Source organism: Engraulis encrasicolus, chromosome 21 (genome assembly GCF_034702125.1).
Source record: "Engraulis encrasicolus isolate BLACKSEA-1 chromosome 21, IST_EnEncr_1.0, whole genome shotgun sequence".
Classification (NCBI taxonomy): Eukaryota; Metazoa; Chordata; class Actinopteri; order Clupeiformes; family Engraulidae; genus Engraulis; species Engraulis encrasicolus.
In genome coordinates, this window is record NC_085877.1 from 26,397,731 (window position 1) to 26,417,730 (window position 20,000).

The 20,000-nt window shown below is 44.2% G+C and overlaps 3 protein-coding genes and 1 non-coding gene across 5 annotated transcripts in view; all 4 read left to right on the forward strand.

The window, feature by feature from the left end:
* Nucleotides 1-5,159, forward strand: part of coro1b (coronin, actin binding protein, 1B) — a 23,104-nt gene extending 17,945 nt beyond the window's left edge. For both annotated transcript variants that reach the window (XM_063187271.1, XM_063187272.1), the window contains exons 8-11: nt 83-228; nt 2,227-2,284; nt 3,392-3,769; nt 5,029-5,159. In XM_063187271.1, the coding sequence (XP_063043341.1) occupies nt 83-228; nt 2,227-2,284; nt 3,392-3,769; nt 5,029-5,151 (705 nt within the window). In that variant the 3' untranslated portion in view covers nt 5,152-5,159. The remainder of the gene's footprint in view (nt 1-82; nt 229-2,226; nt 2,285-3,391; nt 3,770-5,028) is intronic.
* A 5,582-nt stretch (nt 5,160-10,741) lies between these two features.
* Nucleotides 10,742-16,526, forward strand: si:ch211-119e14.1 (cilia- and flagella-associated protein 251). Its single transcript, XM_063187273.1, has 3 exons — nt 10,742-10,830; nt 13,881-14,133; nt 14,828-16,526. Exons 2-3 carry the CDS (start codon nt 13,883-13,885, stop codon nt 15,288-15,290), a joined length of 714 nt encoding a protein of 237 aa, XP_063043343.1. The 5' UTR covers nt 10,742-10,830; nt 13,881-13,882; the 3' UTR covers nt 15,291-16,526.
* Nucleotides 16,527-17,304: 778 nt separating this feature from the next.
* On the forward strand, nt 17,305-17,376 carry trnaa-cgc (transfer RNA alanine (anticodon CGC)). Its single transcript has one exon. It is a non-coding gene; the product is annotated as a tRNA-Ala (tRNA).
* Nucleotides 17,377-17,647: 271 nt separating this feature from the next.
* Nucleotides 17,648-20,000, forward strand: part of LOC134437049 (E3 ubiquitin-protein ligase DTX4-like) — a 44,784-nt gene continuing 42,431 nt past the window's right edge. The window contains exons 1-2 of the mRNA XM_063186482.1: nt 17,648-17,943; nt 18,776-18,990. Of these exons, the coding sequence (XP_063042552.1) occupies nt 18,780-18,990 (211 nt within the window). The 5' untranslated portion in view covers nt 17,648-17,943; nt 18,776-18,779. The remainder of the gene's footprint in view (nt 17,944-18,775; nt 18,991-20,000) is intronic.

Consider the following 20,000-nt stretch of genomic DNA (forward strand, 5'->3'; position numbering starts at 1 on the left):
TATGTTGTTCTTACTAGATGGCTGATGGTTGACTGTCTATGAGAAATGAAACTCCTTGTATCGTTGTTTGTTGTTCTTGCAGGGTGACTGCACCATCCGCTACTTTGAGGTGACAGACGAGTCCCCGTATGTGCACTTCATCAGCCTCTACAGCAGCAAGGAGCCTCAGAGGGGGGCCGGATTCCTCTGCAAGAGGGGCGTCGACGTCAACAAGTGCGAGATCGCCAGGTAAATACGCATACAAGCATTCTAGGATGGTTTTTTAAAGATATTCTGGACAATTATTTTGTACCGAAAGTGTGTAGTAACCCTGTGCCCTACCACTAGGCCACAGCAGGGCCCATTTCATGCTTAACTCCTTTGTGCAGAGCCTACTGTTATAATGTACCCTATTGTCTTCAAAATGGTAACGACCAAATCTTAATCTGTTGCTTGAACTTAAAGGTGCACTGTGTAATATTTTTAGAAGTTTATTTCCAGAATTCGTGCTGCCCATTCACAAATGTTACCTTTTTCATCAATACTTACCACCCCCATCAAATTTTGAGTATTCATTATGACTGGGAAATGTGCATTTTTCATACATGAATACATTGTCTGACATTTTGAATTTCCAGAAATATACATTTTTATTTGCAAAACTTACAGTACTTTTGTCATACTTGTAAATAGATTATTATTTCATAAATATGCAACTATCAAATTTTGCAGTAGACAGCACAGTGTCAATGAGCAGCATAGTTGCAATACTTACGGTACTCTAGCCACCATCCTCCACAGTGTCCCTTTAAGGCTCTTGGAATGTGGGTGTGATGTGGTGAAACATACTATATTCACAAAGGGGCTGCAGCTTAGCAACAGTGCTCTTCTATGCACATAGGGTGCATCGCAAATACCACGCCTCAATAGGACATGAGACCAGACAGACTTTAGTGCCATTGCATTGCAACAAATGACATAACATGACATCTTTTAGCAGCACTATACTGTAGCACAAGGGTACAAGGGAACCTTTTTCATTCCAGGGGCCACTTCAAATTCATCCTAGGGCCGTAAAAGTCCTCCGAGGGCCGTATTATGAACACAAACCAGGATTTCCCCCTGCACTTTAGACCTATATTGAAGGCAGCCACCTTTAAAACAGACACCCTCTTCTCTAGGTCCCCTGAATATAACTTACTTCTATTGCAAATGTAATTTCTAAGATTCCTTTACAAAATGTAAAATTTTATGGGAAGCTGCATAACATTAAAATCACATCGAGGGCCGGATAAAACAGCCTCAAGGGCCGCAAACGGCCCTCAAGACATAGGTTCCCCACCCCTGCTGTAGCAGTTACCACTCTTGTCCACAGTTTGAAGCATTTTCCAAGTTCCAATTTGAATGAATTGTGCCATACAAAAGAGTTATGAATACACACACACACACACACACACACACACAGACAGACATACACACACACCCTTTATCTTGGTTGCTCATTTGGCCTCTGGCCTGCTGAGAGGCTTACAGCGACTGTTGGCAGTCATTTTGCTTCTGTTGAATAAGATTCACTAACAGGTTTTGTGGAATTTGGTTGAAATGGCAAAAAAAGAATGTTGGTCTTGTGATCTCGGAAAACAGTAGGGATGACGAACAGACAGAAAATACTGTGCTATTCAGAAAAGTGGCTCGTACCTCTGATAATACTTTTATTTGTACATGTATACTGGGCATCCCAGAAAAAATGTATACACACTGTAGATCATTGTAGAGGAGGTGTTTTTAAAAATTCATGTACATTTGTAAGTACCAAAGTCTAATAGAACTAACTGACATAGTTGAATGGTTTTGTCACCACCTCTTCTCAAAGTGTCATGCGCTCTGATCCAGGCACTGCTGACAAGGCAAATCATATACAATTCTTTCGGGATTTCTCTTTCAATGGCTGCATTCACTTTCAGTGGTTCAGCTCACCTCAGTCATCAGTTTTAGAATAAGAGGTGATAAAACATTCAAGTAATATTTGGAAAATTCAATTACACTTTGAAAATTTCATAAATTACACAAAAAAGTGAATTTTAATAAATACTCACGTAATCTAGATTTTCAGTGTGTACATGTTTTTTTTTTTTTGGGGGGGGGGGGGTCTCTACTGTATGTAAATCACCTTTTGCTCTAGATGTTTAATTTACTTAACCGTTTAATTTCCATCTTCAATCTGTATGTTTTGTTCTTCATGTGTAGGTTCTTCAAGCTTCACGAGCGGAAAGTGGAACCCATCTCCATGACCGTACCTCGCAAGGTGAGCCGCCAGTTCTAGGGCAACATGTTCAGAACATAAAATAAAGAGGAGAAAACTGTGGCACTCCGGTTGCAATCATTTTTTTTACATTTTCTTCAAGGCAAATGGACTGCCTGAAGCGTTTCAACCTAAACAGTCTTTGTCAGGGTGCACAGACTGTGTAGGTCGAAACGCGTCGGGCAGTCCATTTGCCTTGAAACAAAGTTTTTAAAAATATTGCAACCGGAGTGCCACCGTTTCCTTCTCTTTATTTTTTGTTGTCTACTAACCACTAACTGTAAGTAAAGAGCACCCGAGTTGAAAAGTTTGGATCCTTGCAGCGCCTCCTTTCTTCCTTTTTCTCAGAACATTCCCTCTGAACTGCCCAACTGCCCCTTAGAACAGTGGCTCCCAACCTTTTTCTTCAGGGACCCATATTTTTGCCATTGTAAGCTTTGGTGACCCAAACGCATAACCGCCCGCACGAGAGGGAGTCACATGATACATTAATTATCATTTTATTCCTCAAGTTTTAGAATAAACGTAGAATAAATGTTTAATGTACCACTTACATTGTGTTGCGTCTATGCATATATTAGTTTAGATGCATTGTCATTTATTCAACATGGGCTATATATGGTATTAAAATCAAACCCCTTAAAATCAAGAGGGCTTCGCGACCCACTGTGGATCTTTGGCGACCCATAGGTTGGGTCCCGACCCATAGGTTGGGAACCACTGCCTTAGAACATTCTCTTAGACCACTCTCTCAGAGCATTCCCACTAAACATTCTGTTAGAACATTCAGCATAGCTTTGCATGAGTTATTCTAAGAGGTGTGTCCATCCAGTTTCAGTTTCACTGGTTTGTTCATCGTTAATAACACATCATGCCATCATGTAAGTATGCGTAACAAGACCAACCAACTATGTGGTGCACAAACACCCAAAAAAAGCAATCCTGTTTCTGATGGACCAGCCAAACTCCAGACAAACCGACCGGCATAGTGATGTACTAAGTTGCATGCTCTGACCAATGACTAAAAATCATTTGTAAGAAATCATGTTCTCTTTCTCCCTCTCTACTTCTTCCCTCCCCCTTTCCTCCTCTCTTGCCCCCCACTCCTAGTCCGATCTCTTCCAGGGTGACCTGTACCCCGACACAGCCGGGCTGGAGCCCTCCCTGCTGGCGGAGGATTGGATAGCCGGCCAGGACGCCCCGCCCCTCCTCATCTCGCTAAGCGGCGGCTACGTGGCCCCGTCCTCCAAGCAGAGAGACACCCTGAGGGGGCGGCCCAAACTGCCGCTGCAGAGCACGAACTCCGCCCCTCCGAGCACCACCGCCGCTTCCACCACCTCCGCCTCCCCCTCCTCCGCTACCCCACCCGCTGCCGCCCCCTCCTCGGCAACCCCCGTCGCCCGGGAGATGGAGGTGGTGGAGACTCCCGTACCGGCCAAGGTGGTTCAGGAGACGGAGGGGGTAACGGTGGACAGGGAGAGGAAGGAGGTGAGCAGAGCAGAGCGGTGGAGGAGATAACCAATACTGTCCTTTGTTATTGATTTACAACCGTGTCTTTGAACCTGGGTTCGATTGCACCGAGGGGTACAACATCAAACACAATTTGTTTCTCTGTCTTCGTCACTCTTGTCATGTCCACTGCCTCTCGCACTCTCATCCATACCTACCTCTCTTCCTCTCCATTCCATTCCTTTGTTTCTCTCCCTCTTTCTTTCATCCCTCCCTCTCTCTATCATGCACTCCCTCCAGTTTCATCCCTCCCTACCTCCCTCCCTCGCTCCCCTGCTGTCTTTCTTCCCTCCTTATCTACTGTATGCTTCAGTCCTCCTTCTCTCCCTCTCCCCCTAAAGTCTCCTTCTCATCCCTCTCTCATCTTCCCCCGCTCCTCATCCCTCTCTCCCATCTGTACCTACCTGTCCTTTACGCCATCCATTTGTTTCTCTCATCCCTTCATCTATCGCTCTATCGTCTCTTTTTCTGTGTCCCTCGCTCCCCACCATGTTTCCCTCCTTGCCTACTTATGTCTTAAACTCCTCTAGGTAGCCATGGCCTAGTGGTGGAGAAGATGGGCTTTAGATCAAAAGGTCGAATCCCACCCTTCCAATCCTCATCTCACTCCATGGCTGAGGCAAAGAGGTTAGATATATAATAAGAGGGATCGAAACACGCCCACTCAATGCAAAAGCGTGTGCTCAAAATTTGGTCTCCTAAGGGGGCGTTGTTCCTCCTTCTGCTTCTCTTTTCGTGGTGTTTGCACAAGACGTGCGCTACCGCCATCTACAGCGCTAAGGGGACTCCATTTATTCTCTACCTCAAGACTCCGAAGGCCTCCTAATCGAAGGTCTCCTAAAGGGGCGTTCACCCAACGTAAAGTGGATGCCAGAAAAGAACCCGCCTGCTTTATCTCACTCTCATATACGATTCTCTGGCTGAGGTGCCCTTGAGCAAGGCACTTAACCCCATACTGCTCCAAGGACTGTAACCAATACCCTGTACTTATAATAACTGTAAGTCTGGGGGCACAGCATGCTAAGCCCCCTTCATTTGGGCTTGCATGTCCACGGGGACCCCGGTTCGAGTTCGGCCAGGGTCATCCCGCCCCCTCTCTCTGTCCCACTCGCTTCCTGTCACCATCTCAGACTGTCCTATCAAATAAAGGCATAAAAGCCCCTAGAATGTATTTTTTAAAAATAACTGAAAGTCTCATGTAATGTAAATATAATATTTCTTTGCTTCCCTCTACACAGGAGGATATACTGAGCGATGTCCTGGCGGAGGTGCGGGCGTTGAAGGCGGTGGTGCTGGCCCAGGGCAGACGCATCGACATGCTGGAGCGCCAGCTGACTCGCATTGAGGACGGAGACGTGTGACGCACCCCACCCCCCTCCCCCCCCCCCCCCCCCCCCCCCCCCCCCCCCCCCCTCCCCCCCCTCCCCCCCCCCCCCCCCCCCCCCCCCCTCACACACACACACACACACACACACACACACACACACACACATATACCTGACCCCTGACTCCTGACCTCTCACACCTGGGGTGAATTTCAATATGCGACCTTGCGTCCTCCACTTGGGCTTGTGGCCTCATGTTTTGCTGATGCCCCGCCTCCGTGGAGAAAACAATTAAGTTTCCCCTGTGTCAGCTTAGCCACAACATTTTTTGGGGGACTATTCTTCATTTACCATCCAGTTTGAAAATGAGAAAATGACTTTACAATTGAGCTTTTGCGAGATATTGAAATATAATGCCGTTGTTAGTGATGTCATCACGACATTTTACTTCCTGGTACGAGGCCACAAGCACAAGTGGAGGACGCAAGGTTGCATATTGAAACGCACCCTCTCTGTCCTGCTGAGTTGGGCTGCTTTGCTGAGATGAGCTACCAATAGGCTATTAGATAATATGACTCAAACCCCAACCCTTAGGCCTATACTGTAACTCCCTAGGGGTGCCTTGCAATGGCTTGGGAGCTCATCTTGACAGGTAGCTCCTCTCTTCATGACACTGGCATCTAATTGACGTCCGACCGCCGGTCCTCTGTCGAAAGGGGCTGCTTCGTCAAAGATGAGCTACCAATCGCTAATTACGTATTGTATAACATAGCTCAAACCCAAACTTTTTACCATAACCTATCTAATGGCGCTAATATAGCTTGTTTTAATGTAAGCTTGGTAGCCCAGCTCAATGGCACATGACACTGGCGTCCAACGTCTTTGTTAAACAGTGTGGCGGGCGGTCAGCAGTGCAGGGTGTAGCCCATAGACATATACTGTATCAGATAGTACATATCAGTAATGGCAATTTGGCACGGAATGCTAATATCGTAAAATTGAAATGGGGCTTGAGTAATTTACATCCAAAATAATGATTGACGCAGTGTTGAGTGACTTTAGAGGTGAATTTCGAACCTCGTTCATTTTTTTCACCCCTGATGGATACATGTGTATACATCTATGATGGCATACTACTACTACTACCACTTGCCTCCTCCCAAATAAGCCCCGCTTGCCACCCCAACCAGTGTTGCCAGATGTGTCTGATTGAATCCCACCCAAAAGGTGCTCAAAAACCGCCAAGAGGCGCTAAATTCCGCCCAATTTCAACAAATTGCATTGATTTCTATGGGCATAAAACTGCAGAAAAAAAACGCCAAATGGCCGATTTTCCCCGCTTTTACCCACAGAAGGCCATCTCAAGCAGCCCAATTGGGCGGGTGACCCCCCAATCTGGCAACACTGACCCCAACCCCCATCTGAGGTGTCAATTATGGGTTCAGAAGGTTTAAACGTCTGTCATGTTGTTTTTCACAGGTGTCTTTGCTGAGTACCCGACCCCACTCTATCTTTCGAGTGCTCATTGACAGTGACATAGAGCTGATTGAATCACATTTTTGACAGGGTTTTCATTTTCTGAGCCAGGCACTGACATCTCAACCCATAGCCTTACAACATCCTGGGTCTAACTCAATATCTAAGCTCCCATCCTCTCCTTTTGCTTATGGACTCGTGCTTTGCTGACGCTGCACCTGCATGGAGAAAACAGAACAGAAAACGGAAAACAGAAGTTTCCCTGCTGTCAGCATAGGCACAAAGACCTTTGGCGGACTCTTCCCTATTTGACACTCTGATTCCACATGGGAAAATTACCTTTGAATTGTGTTTTTGGGAGACCCTCCATGCCGTCTTGCCTCGCTTCATGAGGTCACAAGCAAAGGGAGAGTACGGGAGGGTAGATATTGAGTTGGACACGCTGTAGTAGCTTAATCATATCACTATGAATCATGGGAGATGTAGTTGTTTTGGTCGGGAGGACACTAGGTGAGGTACTGAAGTTTTGAGTGATAATACTGATGTCTTATTATTAGAAGTGAAAACTAAGCGTGGCATTGTACTGACAACAACAACAAAAACAAGGCAGACAAAAAGACTAGTTTACTACGTGTGTTACACTAATGCTGCATAGAAGCAAAAAGGACTAAGAGTTACCTGTGGCGTGGTTACAAATGTTAGGCGTACGTAGATCTTAAGGATCGTGTTTAGGAGAGATTTACTCGGACCGTTTTCAATGAAGGAACTTTGAAAAAAAAGAAAGACACAAAGTCTGATAAAATGATAAACGTAGCAACCTCATTCTCGATATTGTTCTTAAGGGCTCATCATGCGTCGTCAGGTAGTTCATTTGCTGCTGACTTGAAACTCCATATCACTGTTGAGCGTGTGCATAGGACCGTGTATGCACTGTCTTAAGCCAGGCTCAAACTACACGACTATTGGCCCGATTCTCGGCTGAAACCCCCCTCACGACAGTCCGTGGAACGTTACGCCCTAGGACCATTGCAAGCAATTGTCAGGCAAGATTTCATAGTCGTGGGAGACGTTCTTAGATAGAATTTTTCCGGTTCAAATAAATCGCCAATCGCAAATCGTAGATATCAAACACTATTTGATATTTACGAGTCAAAATAGAACATCAGGCATTGTCTCTGTGTTTGCGATCGGGGATAAGATTGAGAGTTGCGATTCTCTTTATGTGTGCGCCGCAACCCGACGTCAAAATCGGACACAAAATCCGGTCGTGTAGTTTGAGCCTAGCTTTACCTAGGTTGGGCTAAATAAAGTGTAGCTCTTCATGTAGCTTCTCTACAATACCATTCTTTGCATTATAGAAAGAAACATCGTAAGTAGCATTATGATGATTTGAGGTGACGATTACTTTTTTTAAGTGGAAAACCTGAGCCTTTGAAACTACTCTAGTAACTACTAACTGATCTTTGCTGCACTACTTAACACTACAGTCGAAGTCTAGTCCATATTGCTGCATTTTCGCATTCCAAAATGAAGTAGATCGTTGGGTGTTATGGCATTTGTTACCTCTTGGCTAGCTTTTTTTTGTACATGATCATTGTTATTTTTTACTACCAGATACTCTTGAACTGTGTAAGTCTTAAAAAATAACCCAAACTAGCTCATGTAATTAATCGGTGTGTTATGCTGATTGGCGTGTGTGTGTGTGTGTGTGTGTGTGTGTGTGTGTGTGTGTGTGTGTGTGTGTGTGTGTGTGTGTGTGTGTGTCTGTGTGTGTGTGTGTGTGTATTTGTGTGTGTGTGTGTGTGTGTGTGTGTGTGTGTGTGTGTGTGTGTGTGTGTGTGTGTGTGTGTGTGTGTCTGTGTCTGTGTGTGTTTGATCATGTCTGATTTTGCACTTAATTATTACATCTGTTGTGTTGAGAGATTTATAAGCAATATAGGCTGCTTGGCATTTTCTTATTTTAACACAGACCTCAATGAAGGCTCATTTCCATTTACCTATTCTTTTAGGACAGCACACACACACAGGACACTAGCATTGAGTCAGAGTTATTATCTGTGCATTACGTTACAGGTTGACTTGATGTCATTCATTAGCCGTTACCATAGTTACCGTACCCATTAAGCAGAATCGTGGTCGTTACAATCAAGGAAGAGCAAATGCTCATCCTCATTATTTTAATTTTTTTGATTTGTGATTTTTTTTATGTGTACTACATTTATTCATATTACCTTTATTGTATTTTTGTCTGTGTAGGTTGATGTGTTTTGAAACTAGCATTGCGGTAGTTGAAGTGAAATCTTCTGGAAATTAAAAAAATAAACACTTAAAATCACTACTTCCACATCTGTTGTGTTGTGTGTCTTTGCATCCTGTTGTGTGACATACTGTATAATGTGGGTCTATATTTACTTATTCCAGTTTTAACACATTCGGACCTAGCAGACTCTCTAAGTTTTGATTTAACACTTAGAAATGTGTCTCATCCGGTTATATTTGCCACGTGAAAGAAATCGATGTTTTCACCAAAGAAGTGACCGCATTTGTCAATTTTAGTTTGTCACTATACTTGATAAAAAACATTAAACCACAGCTCACCACTTATGTGAACATAAAATCTGAGTTTACTCGAGCTAAGAAAGGCCCTTTGAAAGGCGGCAATGGTCACCAATCAAAACCATCTGGTGTCTCCGAAAAGCTCTGGTCATTAACCAAATTCACATAAACACCAAAGTCGAAAACAAAGGGGTGCATAGCTGCTTTTGACTGCGGTGTGTGGCCAGGTAGGGCCGGTGGGATGTGGGTTCGGACAATTGTATGGGCTCAGAATTTATAGAAGGCGCAACGGTGCTCTATTATTGCATGAATCACACAGCAGGGGCCAGAAAAGTGCATATTCTTTCACAAGAGGGCCCAAAGACTTCTAGCCCTACCTTATGTGCTGCATGTGTTCTGCTGCCATCGGTTCTGTATGGTAGTGAAACTATTATTCAACATAATTGTGTTGTGTTGTGGTGGTGCAGTGTGCAGACTGCAGAGAGAAGGGCTTTGTGTGTTTGGTTTGTGTGCAGGGCAGTTTCAAGTCATTTGGGGGCCCTAGGCAAAGAGGGCCTTACAACTCTTCTTCTCTTCAAACTATTGTCGAAGGGCCAGCTCAAGATATTTCAATACATTAGGTTTTTTTGCTGTCACAGTCACAAAGTTGTTGCTGTCATGCAATCACACGTACATAATTACTGGGGGTGTCCTTCAGCTTTGAGCCTTTGGCAATTTCCTAGTTTGCTTGCCTGGTTCTAACAGGTCTGTGTGTGCTGTGCTGTGCTACAATAGGCAGCAGCAATACTCTGCAGTGCTATGGTGTGACAGGATGTGGTCACTGCGAGGCCTAGTGTGCGAAGAGCATTCCGACTCGTCTCAACCCCAGGCAACTAGCTGTTTCCGGTCCCCCTCATGCACACGCAAGCTCGCTTCTTCACGACATGCCTCCACAGACGAGGCTGTGTGTGTGTGTGTGTGTGTGTGTGTGTGTGTGTGTGTGTGTGTGTGTGTGTGTGTGTGTGTGTTCGAGTGTGTGTGGTTGAAATGATAGATCAGTGTCTGTGATATATGCTGTAGGTCATCCTCCTCAAAACGTGTAGGGTACTCGGAAACTGTTACTGAGAGAGAGAGAGAGAGAGATCAAGCCAAGTCCAAATGACACAGCCCTTCTCTAATCTCAGTTAATGGAAATCATCTTGCCACACACCTCTAGGCCCTCTTATCTCCTCTGCTTTGAATGTGCTGCTTCCCCTTTCTATTTTTTGACTCGTTCTGTCAGATGTTTCCCCTATGTGCTTAAGTCACTTCCACCAAGACAGAGAGAGATAGAAATAGTGAGAGAGGCAGAGAGAGAGAGATAGATAAATAGATAGAGAGAGAGAGAGAGAGAGAGAGAGAGAGAACAAATATTCTGAGAGCGCATACAGTAGAGGAATTCATCTCATTGGGCCCATGGCAAGAGGCTTGGCCTGCCTCTCTCTCTCTCTCTCTCTCTCTCTCTCTCTCTCTCTCTCTCTCTCTCTCTCTCTCTTTATGTCATCTCTCCATCTTCTGTCATCGTTGGTTCTCTCCTCCTCCTCCTCTGTGTTTCACTACTCGACATGCTGCACCCCCGCCCTTCTTCCTGGTTGTCTGCTGGCCACAACGTTAATCGTGCAGACTTCATCCACACTTGAGTCTTTTCCGTCCCCCTTTGCAAAGGTAAGCCTTTTCAATATAGTTTTTCTATATCCTAACTACTATATTGTGTAAAAAATGAAGAAAATTGGGTGTCTGGATGTCTATTTTTTTGTGTACTGTTATCTATTTTTAGCACATTATGTTTCAATAAGCACCTCCATCAGAGTTCTCCAGAGTCCATCAGACTCTGATGAAGACTTGTTCCATGTGTAGTTCTAAGTTCTAAGTACTATACTGTTGTGAAAGCTGGCTGTAGTTGAAAACTTTGTTGTTTGAGTTGTTTGAGTCCAAGTGTACATGCCTGTGTTGCGTTGCTCCAGTGCTGACTGATTAGCTTTGAATGTTTGAGTAATTTTAAAACAGTTTGAGAGATTTTAAAACACCTGTTTTAAACGAAGAACATGCTTATGACACTTACAAAGCTCAGGAGCTAGTATTAAACAGACCTGAGATATTTTGGGGATTGAGGTGTTCACAACTAAAGATTTCTGAACAAAATGCATTTTATAAAAATAAAAGTGGATCAAAGTGTGCAGAAAGAAATAACAATGTGTACAGAATTTGTAAAATTAGCTAGTGTTTTTTCTGTGTATGAATATAACTCTCAACAAACCACATCCTCTCCCTCTCTTCCTCCGCCTCTCCTCTCAGTCTGTAGCCCACATACGGTAGGCCTATGTGAGAGCAGATCAAATGCATGTTTCCAACCTCTAACTTAAAAGCATCTAACCATTACGTTATGAAATGCACTGCCTCCTACATTCAGTAATTCTGACAAAAAAAGTGTTTTGTAAGACTAGATGTGTGCTTGTTGCTCACAGGTTCGCCCATATTTCATAACGATTGTGTTAAATACCAAGTCAAGAAGATTTTGTGTTAGGTCAACCCATCAATTGGTCACAACTAGATTTCTTTAGCTGGATAGTTTTATCTCCATTTAATTGTGAAATGTACAGATGCACAGACAATTCTTTAGATGCTGCAACATATCTTCATGAAAACAAATTTACTGGACATGACTGTGGAACAACATTTAACATTTAACATTAAAGGCAGGGTCAACCTCTGACACCAACAGGTGGGTGCAGAAGAGGTGACTAACTTAACACTAGCCCTCCATCCCCTCCCATGACTTGGGTAACCTGAGCACGATACTGTCCCCACACACACTGTTACCCAGGCTGGCCCCTGCTCTGATGTGGGATGCATTGCATGCAAAGCCTGAAGGTTTGTAATGTGCTGTGGGATGTCAAACTCAGTCAGGCCCAATCATTTCAAATGTGTAGTGGTCGACATAGGCTACTATTACTGTATGTGCAGCACTAATAGAAACGTGACTTGAATGTTGAGGAGTATGAGTAGGCCTAGGCCATAACATTGCACGGAATGAGTGTTTGTGACATTTGCCTTGGAATAGGTGTGCATGCACATTCTTTGCCCATTTTTACAAAATATGTTATGTGTACTAAATATTCACCTGCGACTTTGTCTCCATTTTTTTTTAAATTTCAGTTTGATACCCCTGGCATAGACCTATTGCCCACTTACCCCAAACTGTCCCATGAACCCTCTACTGGCATGTTTTCCTCAGTGAAGTGTATAGTAAAAGTAGAAGTACTGTAGTGTTACAATGCCTTTACCTCATTGAGTAGAGTAGAATAACTGGTGTATAAACTCTTAGAGTAGAGTAGAGTAGGGTAGAGTAGAGAAGAGTAGAGTAGAGTAGAGTAGAGTAGAGTAGAGTAGAGAAGAGTAGAGAAGAGTACAGTAGAGTAGAGTATCGTTTATTGATCCCAAGGGAAATTAAGGTGCCCAGTAGCTTACATACATAAGTCTTAGATCATGATCGTGTTGTAAATTACATCAGTAAGAGTACCTCTACTTTACACACCTTTACTCTGTCCCTCTCTTCCCCCTGTTAGTCATGGCTGTCACCAACTCCACCATCGAGGTGGTGGTCCTCTCCCCCCTGCCACTGGTGCTGGAGGCTCCACTGGGCTTCCTCTATGACAATTTACTTGGTTACATTTCATTACAATATGCTGGAATGACATAACAAAGTACATATATAGAGGAATACATTTGCCGATTTTCTGTTGCATAATCTCAAGATTCAAGATTTTATTTCATCATGTGTCTTTAGTATCTTGATGCGTTCAACAATCTAATCACCTGGTGGAAGAAACAGCTTTGGAGTCTGGTGGTACGAGCTCCCAAACATTTGTCAGACAATAACAGCTCAAATAGTTCAATGTTTTGGCCGTCCTTCTCAAAACCTGACCAAGTAGCCTATGTAGCTGGTTAATTTCAAGCCCTGTCTTGAGTATTCTAAGAATGTTGGGTGAGAGTATTTGTGGGCCAGACCAGTGAGAGTATGAGCAGAGATTCTTTAAGTATCTCTCTACTCTCTCTGGTATGAGCCTGTTTGGTCACCTCTGATCTATTCCAAAAAGAAGACAGGAAGAGGAAATAGAATATTACTATTTCTACCTATACCATCATTTTGCATTGACCTCTTTATGTTTGACCTCAGTCTCTCTCTTCTGTGCTATGTTCTTTGTTCTCTGCCTGTCTGCATACATACACTTGGACCAGGTTTCTGTCACCTGGTTTCTGTCTTGTGTAGGACTTTGCAGTTTGCATGCCCTTGTAGCATAGTAGTTTTGATAGCCCTACTGGTATACATTATTTATAGGCTACATTTATTCTGTTCATGGCCTATACTGTATATAGGCTGCATTGTGGGGAAGCTTAAAATCTCACTGTGCTGAGTATAATGCTAATAAAAGGCTCTCTCATTATGGCATTAGGTAAACAACATGCTTTGACTTGTTAGTTTTAACTTAACTTTTTTCTTTCTCCTTTTTTTTCCGTTAACGACCTATCGGGTCATGTGGTTTGTATCTAAGGTTGGGGTGGGGTGGGTGGTTATTGATCACTGACTTTTGTAATGCTCTTGTTTCCCAGCTTGGGATTTTGTTCACAAATGCGTGTATATATATAAAAAAACTGTGAATCACAAAAAAATAAAAGGCTTTCTATTTCTATTCTATTTCTATTTCCTCTGTTAGTCATGGCAGCCAGCAACGGCCCAGTGGTGGTCCTCCTCCTCCTGCTAGTCATCCTCGTAGCCCTCCTGAGCTTCCTCTACTGGCGCCTGAACAGGGACACCAACGGCCAGTATACGGTGCGCGAGATGGTCCTCGGCAAGGACGGCCTCCGCGACCGGATGGTGTCCGGGGTGGCCGCCATGGAGACCAGGCTGGGCGTGAACCTGTTGCCCAGGCCGAGGACTGGTGACGATGGCGACGGCGAGGACGCACGGTAAAAAATAGCAATGTCATTGTAACTCTTGAAGAGTTGAATCTAACACTGTTTCAGATAACATTTTGGTCCCACTCAAAAAGATAGTGCTCATTTTATTGTTTGGTCAGTAGGCTATAGCATTTTCAAAGTCGGTTCTTTTCGATATTTTGTAAATATTAACACTGGAATGTGGAAAATAAAATAAAATAACACTGGTGGCTCCTGGAGCAGATATCGGGTAACCATCTTGCTGTACAGTTGAAATGACACAGGCCATCTGCAGATTTTTACTCTGATGTTCAACTGCACTCTTAGAGTATTTTTTACTCTCCACAGTGTTGTAAATAGTCTGGAGATATGAAAGTGAAAGCCCACCTGGGAAACTCCAGCTCCCATTGTCATTGTGACACAACACTCCACCGCACACACGTGTTCACTGCACTTTATGCCTCACCCATGCAAGGGGGCAGCCCCATTGGGACCCCACGGGAGCAGTGCAGTAGGACAGTACCATGCTCAGGGTACCTCAGTCATGGCAGAAGATGGGGGAGAGCACTGGTTAATTACTCCCCCCATCAACCTGGCGGGTCGAGAGTCGAAGCAGCAACCTTTGGGCTACAAGTCTGACGCCCTAACCGCTCACTTATGACTGCACAATAGATATATATTTACTCTGGAATATTAACACCCCAATTTTTGTTTTACTGTGCAGGGATCAGGGGAGCAGCGGACAGTTGGTGCGCGACCGAGACCTAGAGAAAGGTGGCTCGAGTCAGGTGGAGGAGGAAGAGCGGAGGAGGAGGAAGGAGGAGGAGGAGGAGCAGAGGGCCGATGGAAGAGCTGAGAACGGACATACAGACCGCAGACAAGAGGAAGAGGAAGAAGACGAAGAGGAAGACTCTGAGGATGACTATTCCAGCATGGGTGGCACGGACCTGCGGGTAAGGGCCAAGCTGATGGAGGAGGTTGATGAGGAGGTGGAGGAGCAGGAGAGGGACAAGCGAGAAGGCGGAGGAGAGGAGGAGAAGACCAGGAAGGAGGGAGATGAGGAGAAGGAGGAGGGAGAGAAGAGGGGCTTGCTTGTCAACCTTCAGGAGTTTTCGGGCAGTGCCATTTGGTCAGGGGAGACAAAGGAGGCGGAGGAGGACATGGACACTGACCTGACAGCACTGTGATGGACATCAGGGGAGAGCGGAAATGCAACAGTGTTAATTCAACACTTAGAGAGTAGGTTATTGAGTACCGTGGGACCAAATACACTTTAGAACAGGGATGGGCAACTTTTATGATGAGGAGGGCCAAGTTTTTTTTCATCTCCACCATCGGAGGGCCACATGACAACAGATCTGACGCCAATTCGCAGAGTTGGAGGTGCTGTTTGTTGCTCACTGACTGCCCATATTGTTTGGAAGGAATATAATACTCTATGCTCAATACTCTATTGGCCAACAGTATAATTACAAAAAAATATTCAGTAGTCGTTTAAAAAAATATATGGTCATTATTTTTAAACTTAGGCCTACTGTTTTATCTACGGGCCGCATTGAGTGAGGAGGCGGGCCGCATGTGGTCCTTGGGCTATGTTGCCCATCCCAGCTTTAGAAGATATTAAATCGACTCTCTGAGTGTTGAATTAACACTGCATTTGACTGTAAGGGAACTGAAGGAGAAGGACAAGAGAGAGAGAGAGACAGACAGACAGAAAGACAGACAGACAGACAGACAGACAGGCAGATGGATTTACAAAGTGTTCCAGGCCTTTTTGATGTTTTGTTCTTCTATGAATATTGTCCCATTTTCTTTAATTTGTAAATAATTAATAGGTGGAAAATTACACACTTCTTGCCTCTTTGTTATTTGTTGGTCTATTCAAATATTTTTAAGATTTGTTTTCATATGCAGTTTTCTGTGTAGGCTGTAAGAAAGCTGAATTTTTCATAACATGATTCCATGACTGATTTACATGCCTATGATTGATTAACAGCTCAAGCCCACTTCTTCATCTTTCTAAAATGTTGGTGATGTATTTCTCATTTTCATTCACATCATTTCAACTGCGGCCTAAAACAGTAGGCCTGTTCCGACTGCAGGTGTCTAGGCAAAGCCTATTGCCCAATTTTGAGCTTTAAGTATAGGCCTACAGTGTGTTTGTACATGATTGTTACAATTATTTGTAAGCTTTAGTTGACATATCATAGTTAGCACTTTTATGCCGAATTTACCTGACAGAGCTATGTAAGCTATGTAACATCACAGTTGTAAATATATATGAATAAAGCTTCTAGCCTGGTTATTTTCTGTACATAGAATGATAGTGAAGAGTTAGTCCAGTGGCTAACAGCCAAACAAATAGGTGTGTTGGCTATTTAAAAAAAGATTTTATGCATAGGATTCATCTGTGATAGGCCTATGTGCGTTTTTTCAATAAATTTGACTAAAATGTGCACTGATGTTTTGATTATTTCAGTAGCCTATAATTAGTGTTGGGCAAGTTAGGCCTACTCAAAAACTGTAATGCATTACTGAGGCCTACATGTTACCGTCTTTTCAAAATAATCCACACTACAATATTACTATATTTAAAATGTAAAGCAACACTACTTTTACATTACTTTAGTTACTTTCGCCAAAATAACTGTAGGCCTAAATATGCCTCTGGCAGTTTATTACAGTGTAAATCAAGCTCATGAGTCATGACTTTTCACCTCCCATCCAGGAGGTGTTTTTGGCAGCATGCAGACTAAAAACTACCAGGCTCTTTCTGACCCACCACTGAATACCACTAAAATCCAGGTCATTGTAATGCATTGTAAGTTATTTAGCATTGTAACTAAGTAAATATTATAGATTTTTGCCCTGTAATGCCTTACATTACTGCATTACAGCAAAACGTAATGCATTACAGTAATTAATTAATTGTAATGCATTAGCCTACTGCCCACACTGCCTAGTAGGCATTAAACGCTGGGTTAGCCTATTTTGAATACAATGCATGTTCCAATGTGACTTCCGATTTGATAGTTGAAAAGGAACTCGTGAAAGCTACCTGTGAGACACAATGTAACAGAAAGAAACAGCAGAAGTCGATCGTTTTCATCAATAAATACAAAAATACTGACAATATGCAAAATGTTGTAGCGCATGTGTTATGTATAAAAACTAAAAGCTCCTCCCTTCCTAGTGTATTGGGGGGATGTAGCTCAGTGGTAGAGCGCGTGCTTCGCATGTATGAGGTCCCGGGTTCAATCCCCGGCATCTCCACTATACTTTTGAAACATACCCTCTTTGTTGTAAGCACTTTTTGAGTGTATTGATATACATTTGTGCAAGTACGTCACATGCAGAGGAACGAAAATCGCAAGACATTAAACTACACGCGATTGTGTCAAATTAGCAGACAAAATAGTGGGCAAAACAGATAGCCTGGCCACTCTTATTTCAAGAGACACGAAACATGGGCGGAGTTGTAGCAATAAGTGCTGTGATACCGTGCCACGATTGGGCAGTGTGCATGTACTCGAGGCGTGGTGTACCCACACACCAGCAATCACCATGGCTCGCCACTGAAAATATTAGAAGAAATATGGCTCGAATTATGCTAGTGGGATGTAATGCATTGGCCACGAAAACCTAACACAGAATTTAATAATTTCGTATTACAACGCTCGTCGTTGGGAAGGTCTTCCGGAGCGACATTCTGTTCACAGGGGTCTCGATTGCAGCAGCACGAGACGGACAGCAAATGTTTATTTGAAGATGGATTCTTGTCGGCATCCATAAGTATTTTCCGGGGAGAAGGCGGCCTTGGCATCGGGAATCCGCCACTAGGTAAATATGCTTTGATAGCGAACGATACCAAGCACAGCTCAGCTGATGGTATATTTTGCCATGACAATCCAAACATCTTAAACTGCAGAGTGTATGTGATTTACACAGAACCCTTTGCGAAGGAAAATCACCGCCTGCATCATTTATCCTAATCGGTGCATAAAGCCTCGTTATTGGGTGCCGCCGTCTACAGATGCTGGTCGTGCTTTTAGGCCACTTTGCACGTTAGATTAGCTGGCTAGCTTGCACTTTAAACAGTGGTGCAGATATATTCGGCGTGAACGTGTCTCCATTTTGTGTTTTAAAGGCCTATGCTCTGAACAATAAAAAATGTCACCAAATTAATTTGCGTCGCGGAATTAAAGTTAAATTGTTTTGACACCCATTACATTTGTGCACGGCCACTGTCTTAGCTGTCACTCTGATTCTGGAGAATTGTAGCTTGCTGCCTCTCCTGCTGCCGCACAAACCAAGATTACTAATGGTTGTTGACAACATTGTTATTACAAGGCATCCTTCATCGGCATACGTGACACAAGTTTATGTCCTTTTAGGATGCAATGATAGCCTTCCATAACGGGGCATTGGCGATGCTGTCAGCCAGGTATCCGTTAGATTGCTGCATCCGTCTTGCAATCACTGCCATTGCTGATGCTGGCGCTGTCAGTAGGGTAAAATATAAAACAGTTGTTACGAGCAAAACCGTGTTACAATCTGTTTGCTCCCTTAGCAGTCAAGTAGTGTACCCTACCCTGCATTGTTAGCCTCCCTTCCTGCAACCAACCCCCCTTCTGTGCCTGTGTCTTGTCCCCCATCTCTTGCCTTGTCTCAGGTGTATGATGTTGCTAGCATCGGCCGTGGTCGTATGGGAATGGCTAAACGAACACGGGCGCTGGCGACCCTACAGCCCGGCCGTGTCTCATCACATCGAAGCGGTGATCCGCAGCGACCCTCGGGGAAGCAGTGTGGTTCTAGGCCAGGTTGACTCCCGACTCTCGCCCTACATCATCGACCTGCAATCCATGCATCAGTTTCGGCAAGACACAGGTAAAGATGGAACGTCAGACACAGACAGCGATGCTGTCATGTCTTTGTAGCTGTTATGCATGCGAGAATACAGCGAAGACATGTTGCTCGCCTCGAACCGTCACGAATTGAAACAGCCAATGATTATTATCGACAATTAGGTCTGTCAGGGCCATTGCACAAACTCTGCTATGCCATGCAACCTGTGTGAATTGTCATTGTGTCTTTAATTATTATCGTCTCCTGAAATGCTGCTGGAACCAGACTTGGCATTCTTGTCACAACTCTCACACACAGCCTAGCAGCACCTCTTTTAGACTACCTGTGTGTGTGTGTGTGTGTGTGTGTGTGTGTGTGTGTGTGTGTGTGTGTGTGTGTGTGTGTGTGCGTGTGTGTGTCAGCCTACTTGGTGTTGCCCGCATGTTTCACACACACCATTGTGTGAGACAGATCATCGCCAGAGAGGAAGTAGGGGACACAAAGGGGCTGATTGTCTTGGGGTGACTTTTTTTTGGGCAAGGGCAAGTGCATTGGCCCTGTGTCCCACCACCAAAGACCCTGAGAAGCAGACAGACAACAGCCATTGTGCTCGATTCAGATCATACGCATAGTCAGACAACAAGGGAATGCATGGGAACATGCTCCAAAATTAAAAGGTGGTGGGGGGTGTTAAAGGGGTGGTGGTGGTCATCAGGGCCGTATTAACCCACAGGCTAGATAAGGCTGCAGCTTGGGGCCCCCCGTCTGCCAGGGGGGCCCTGATCAGCCAAACATTAAAAATTGCAGAATTGTGGCAAAATTCAATATTGAAAATTCTGTTGTGTATAGTCACCATCCCGTATAGTATTTAATGCTTAATTCCTAGCTTGTAATTATGGCTCTGTCTATGTACATTTGTCACAAAATTTGCTTTCCTGGGGGGGGGCACAGTAACCAGTAGCCTAGGGCCCCCAGGGCATCTTAATCCAGCCCTGGTGGTGGTGGGTGGAATTGTGGGGGGGGGTTACCCCTTAAATACATACTAGTGAATT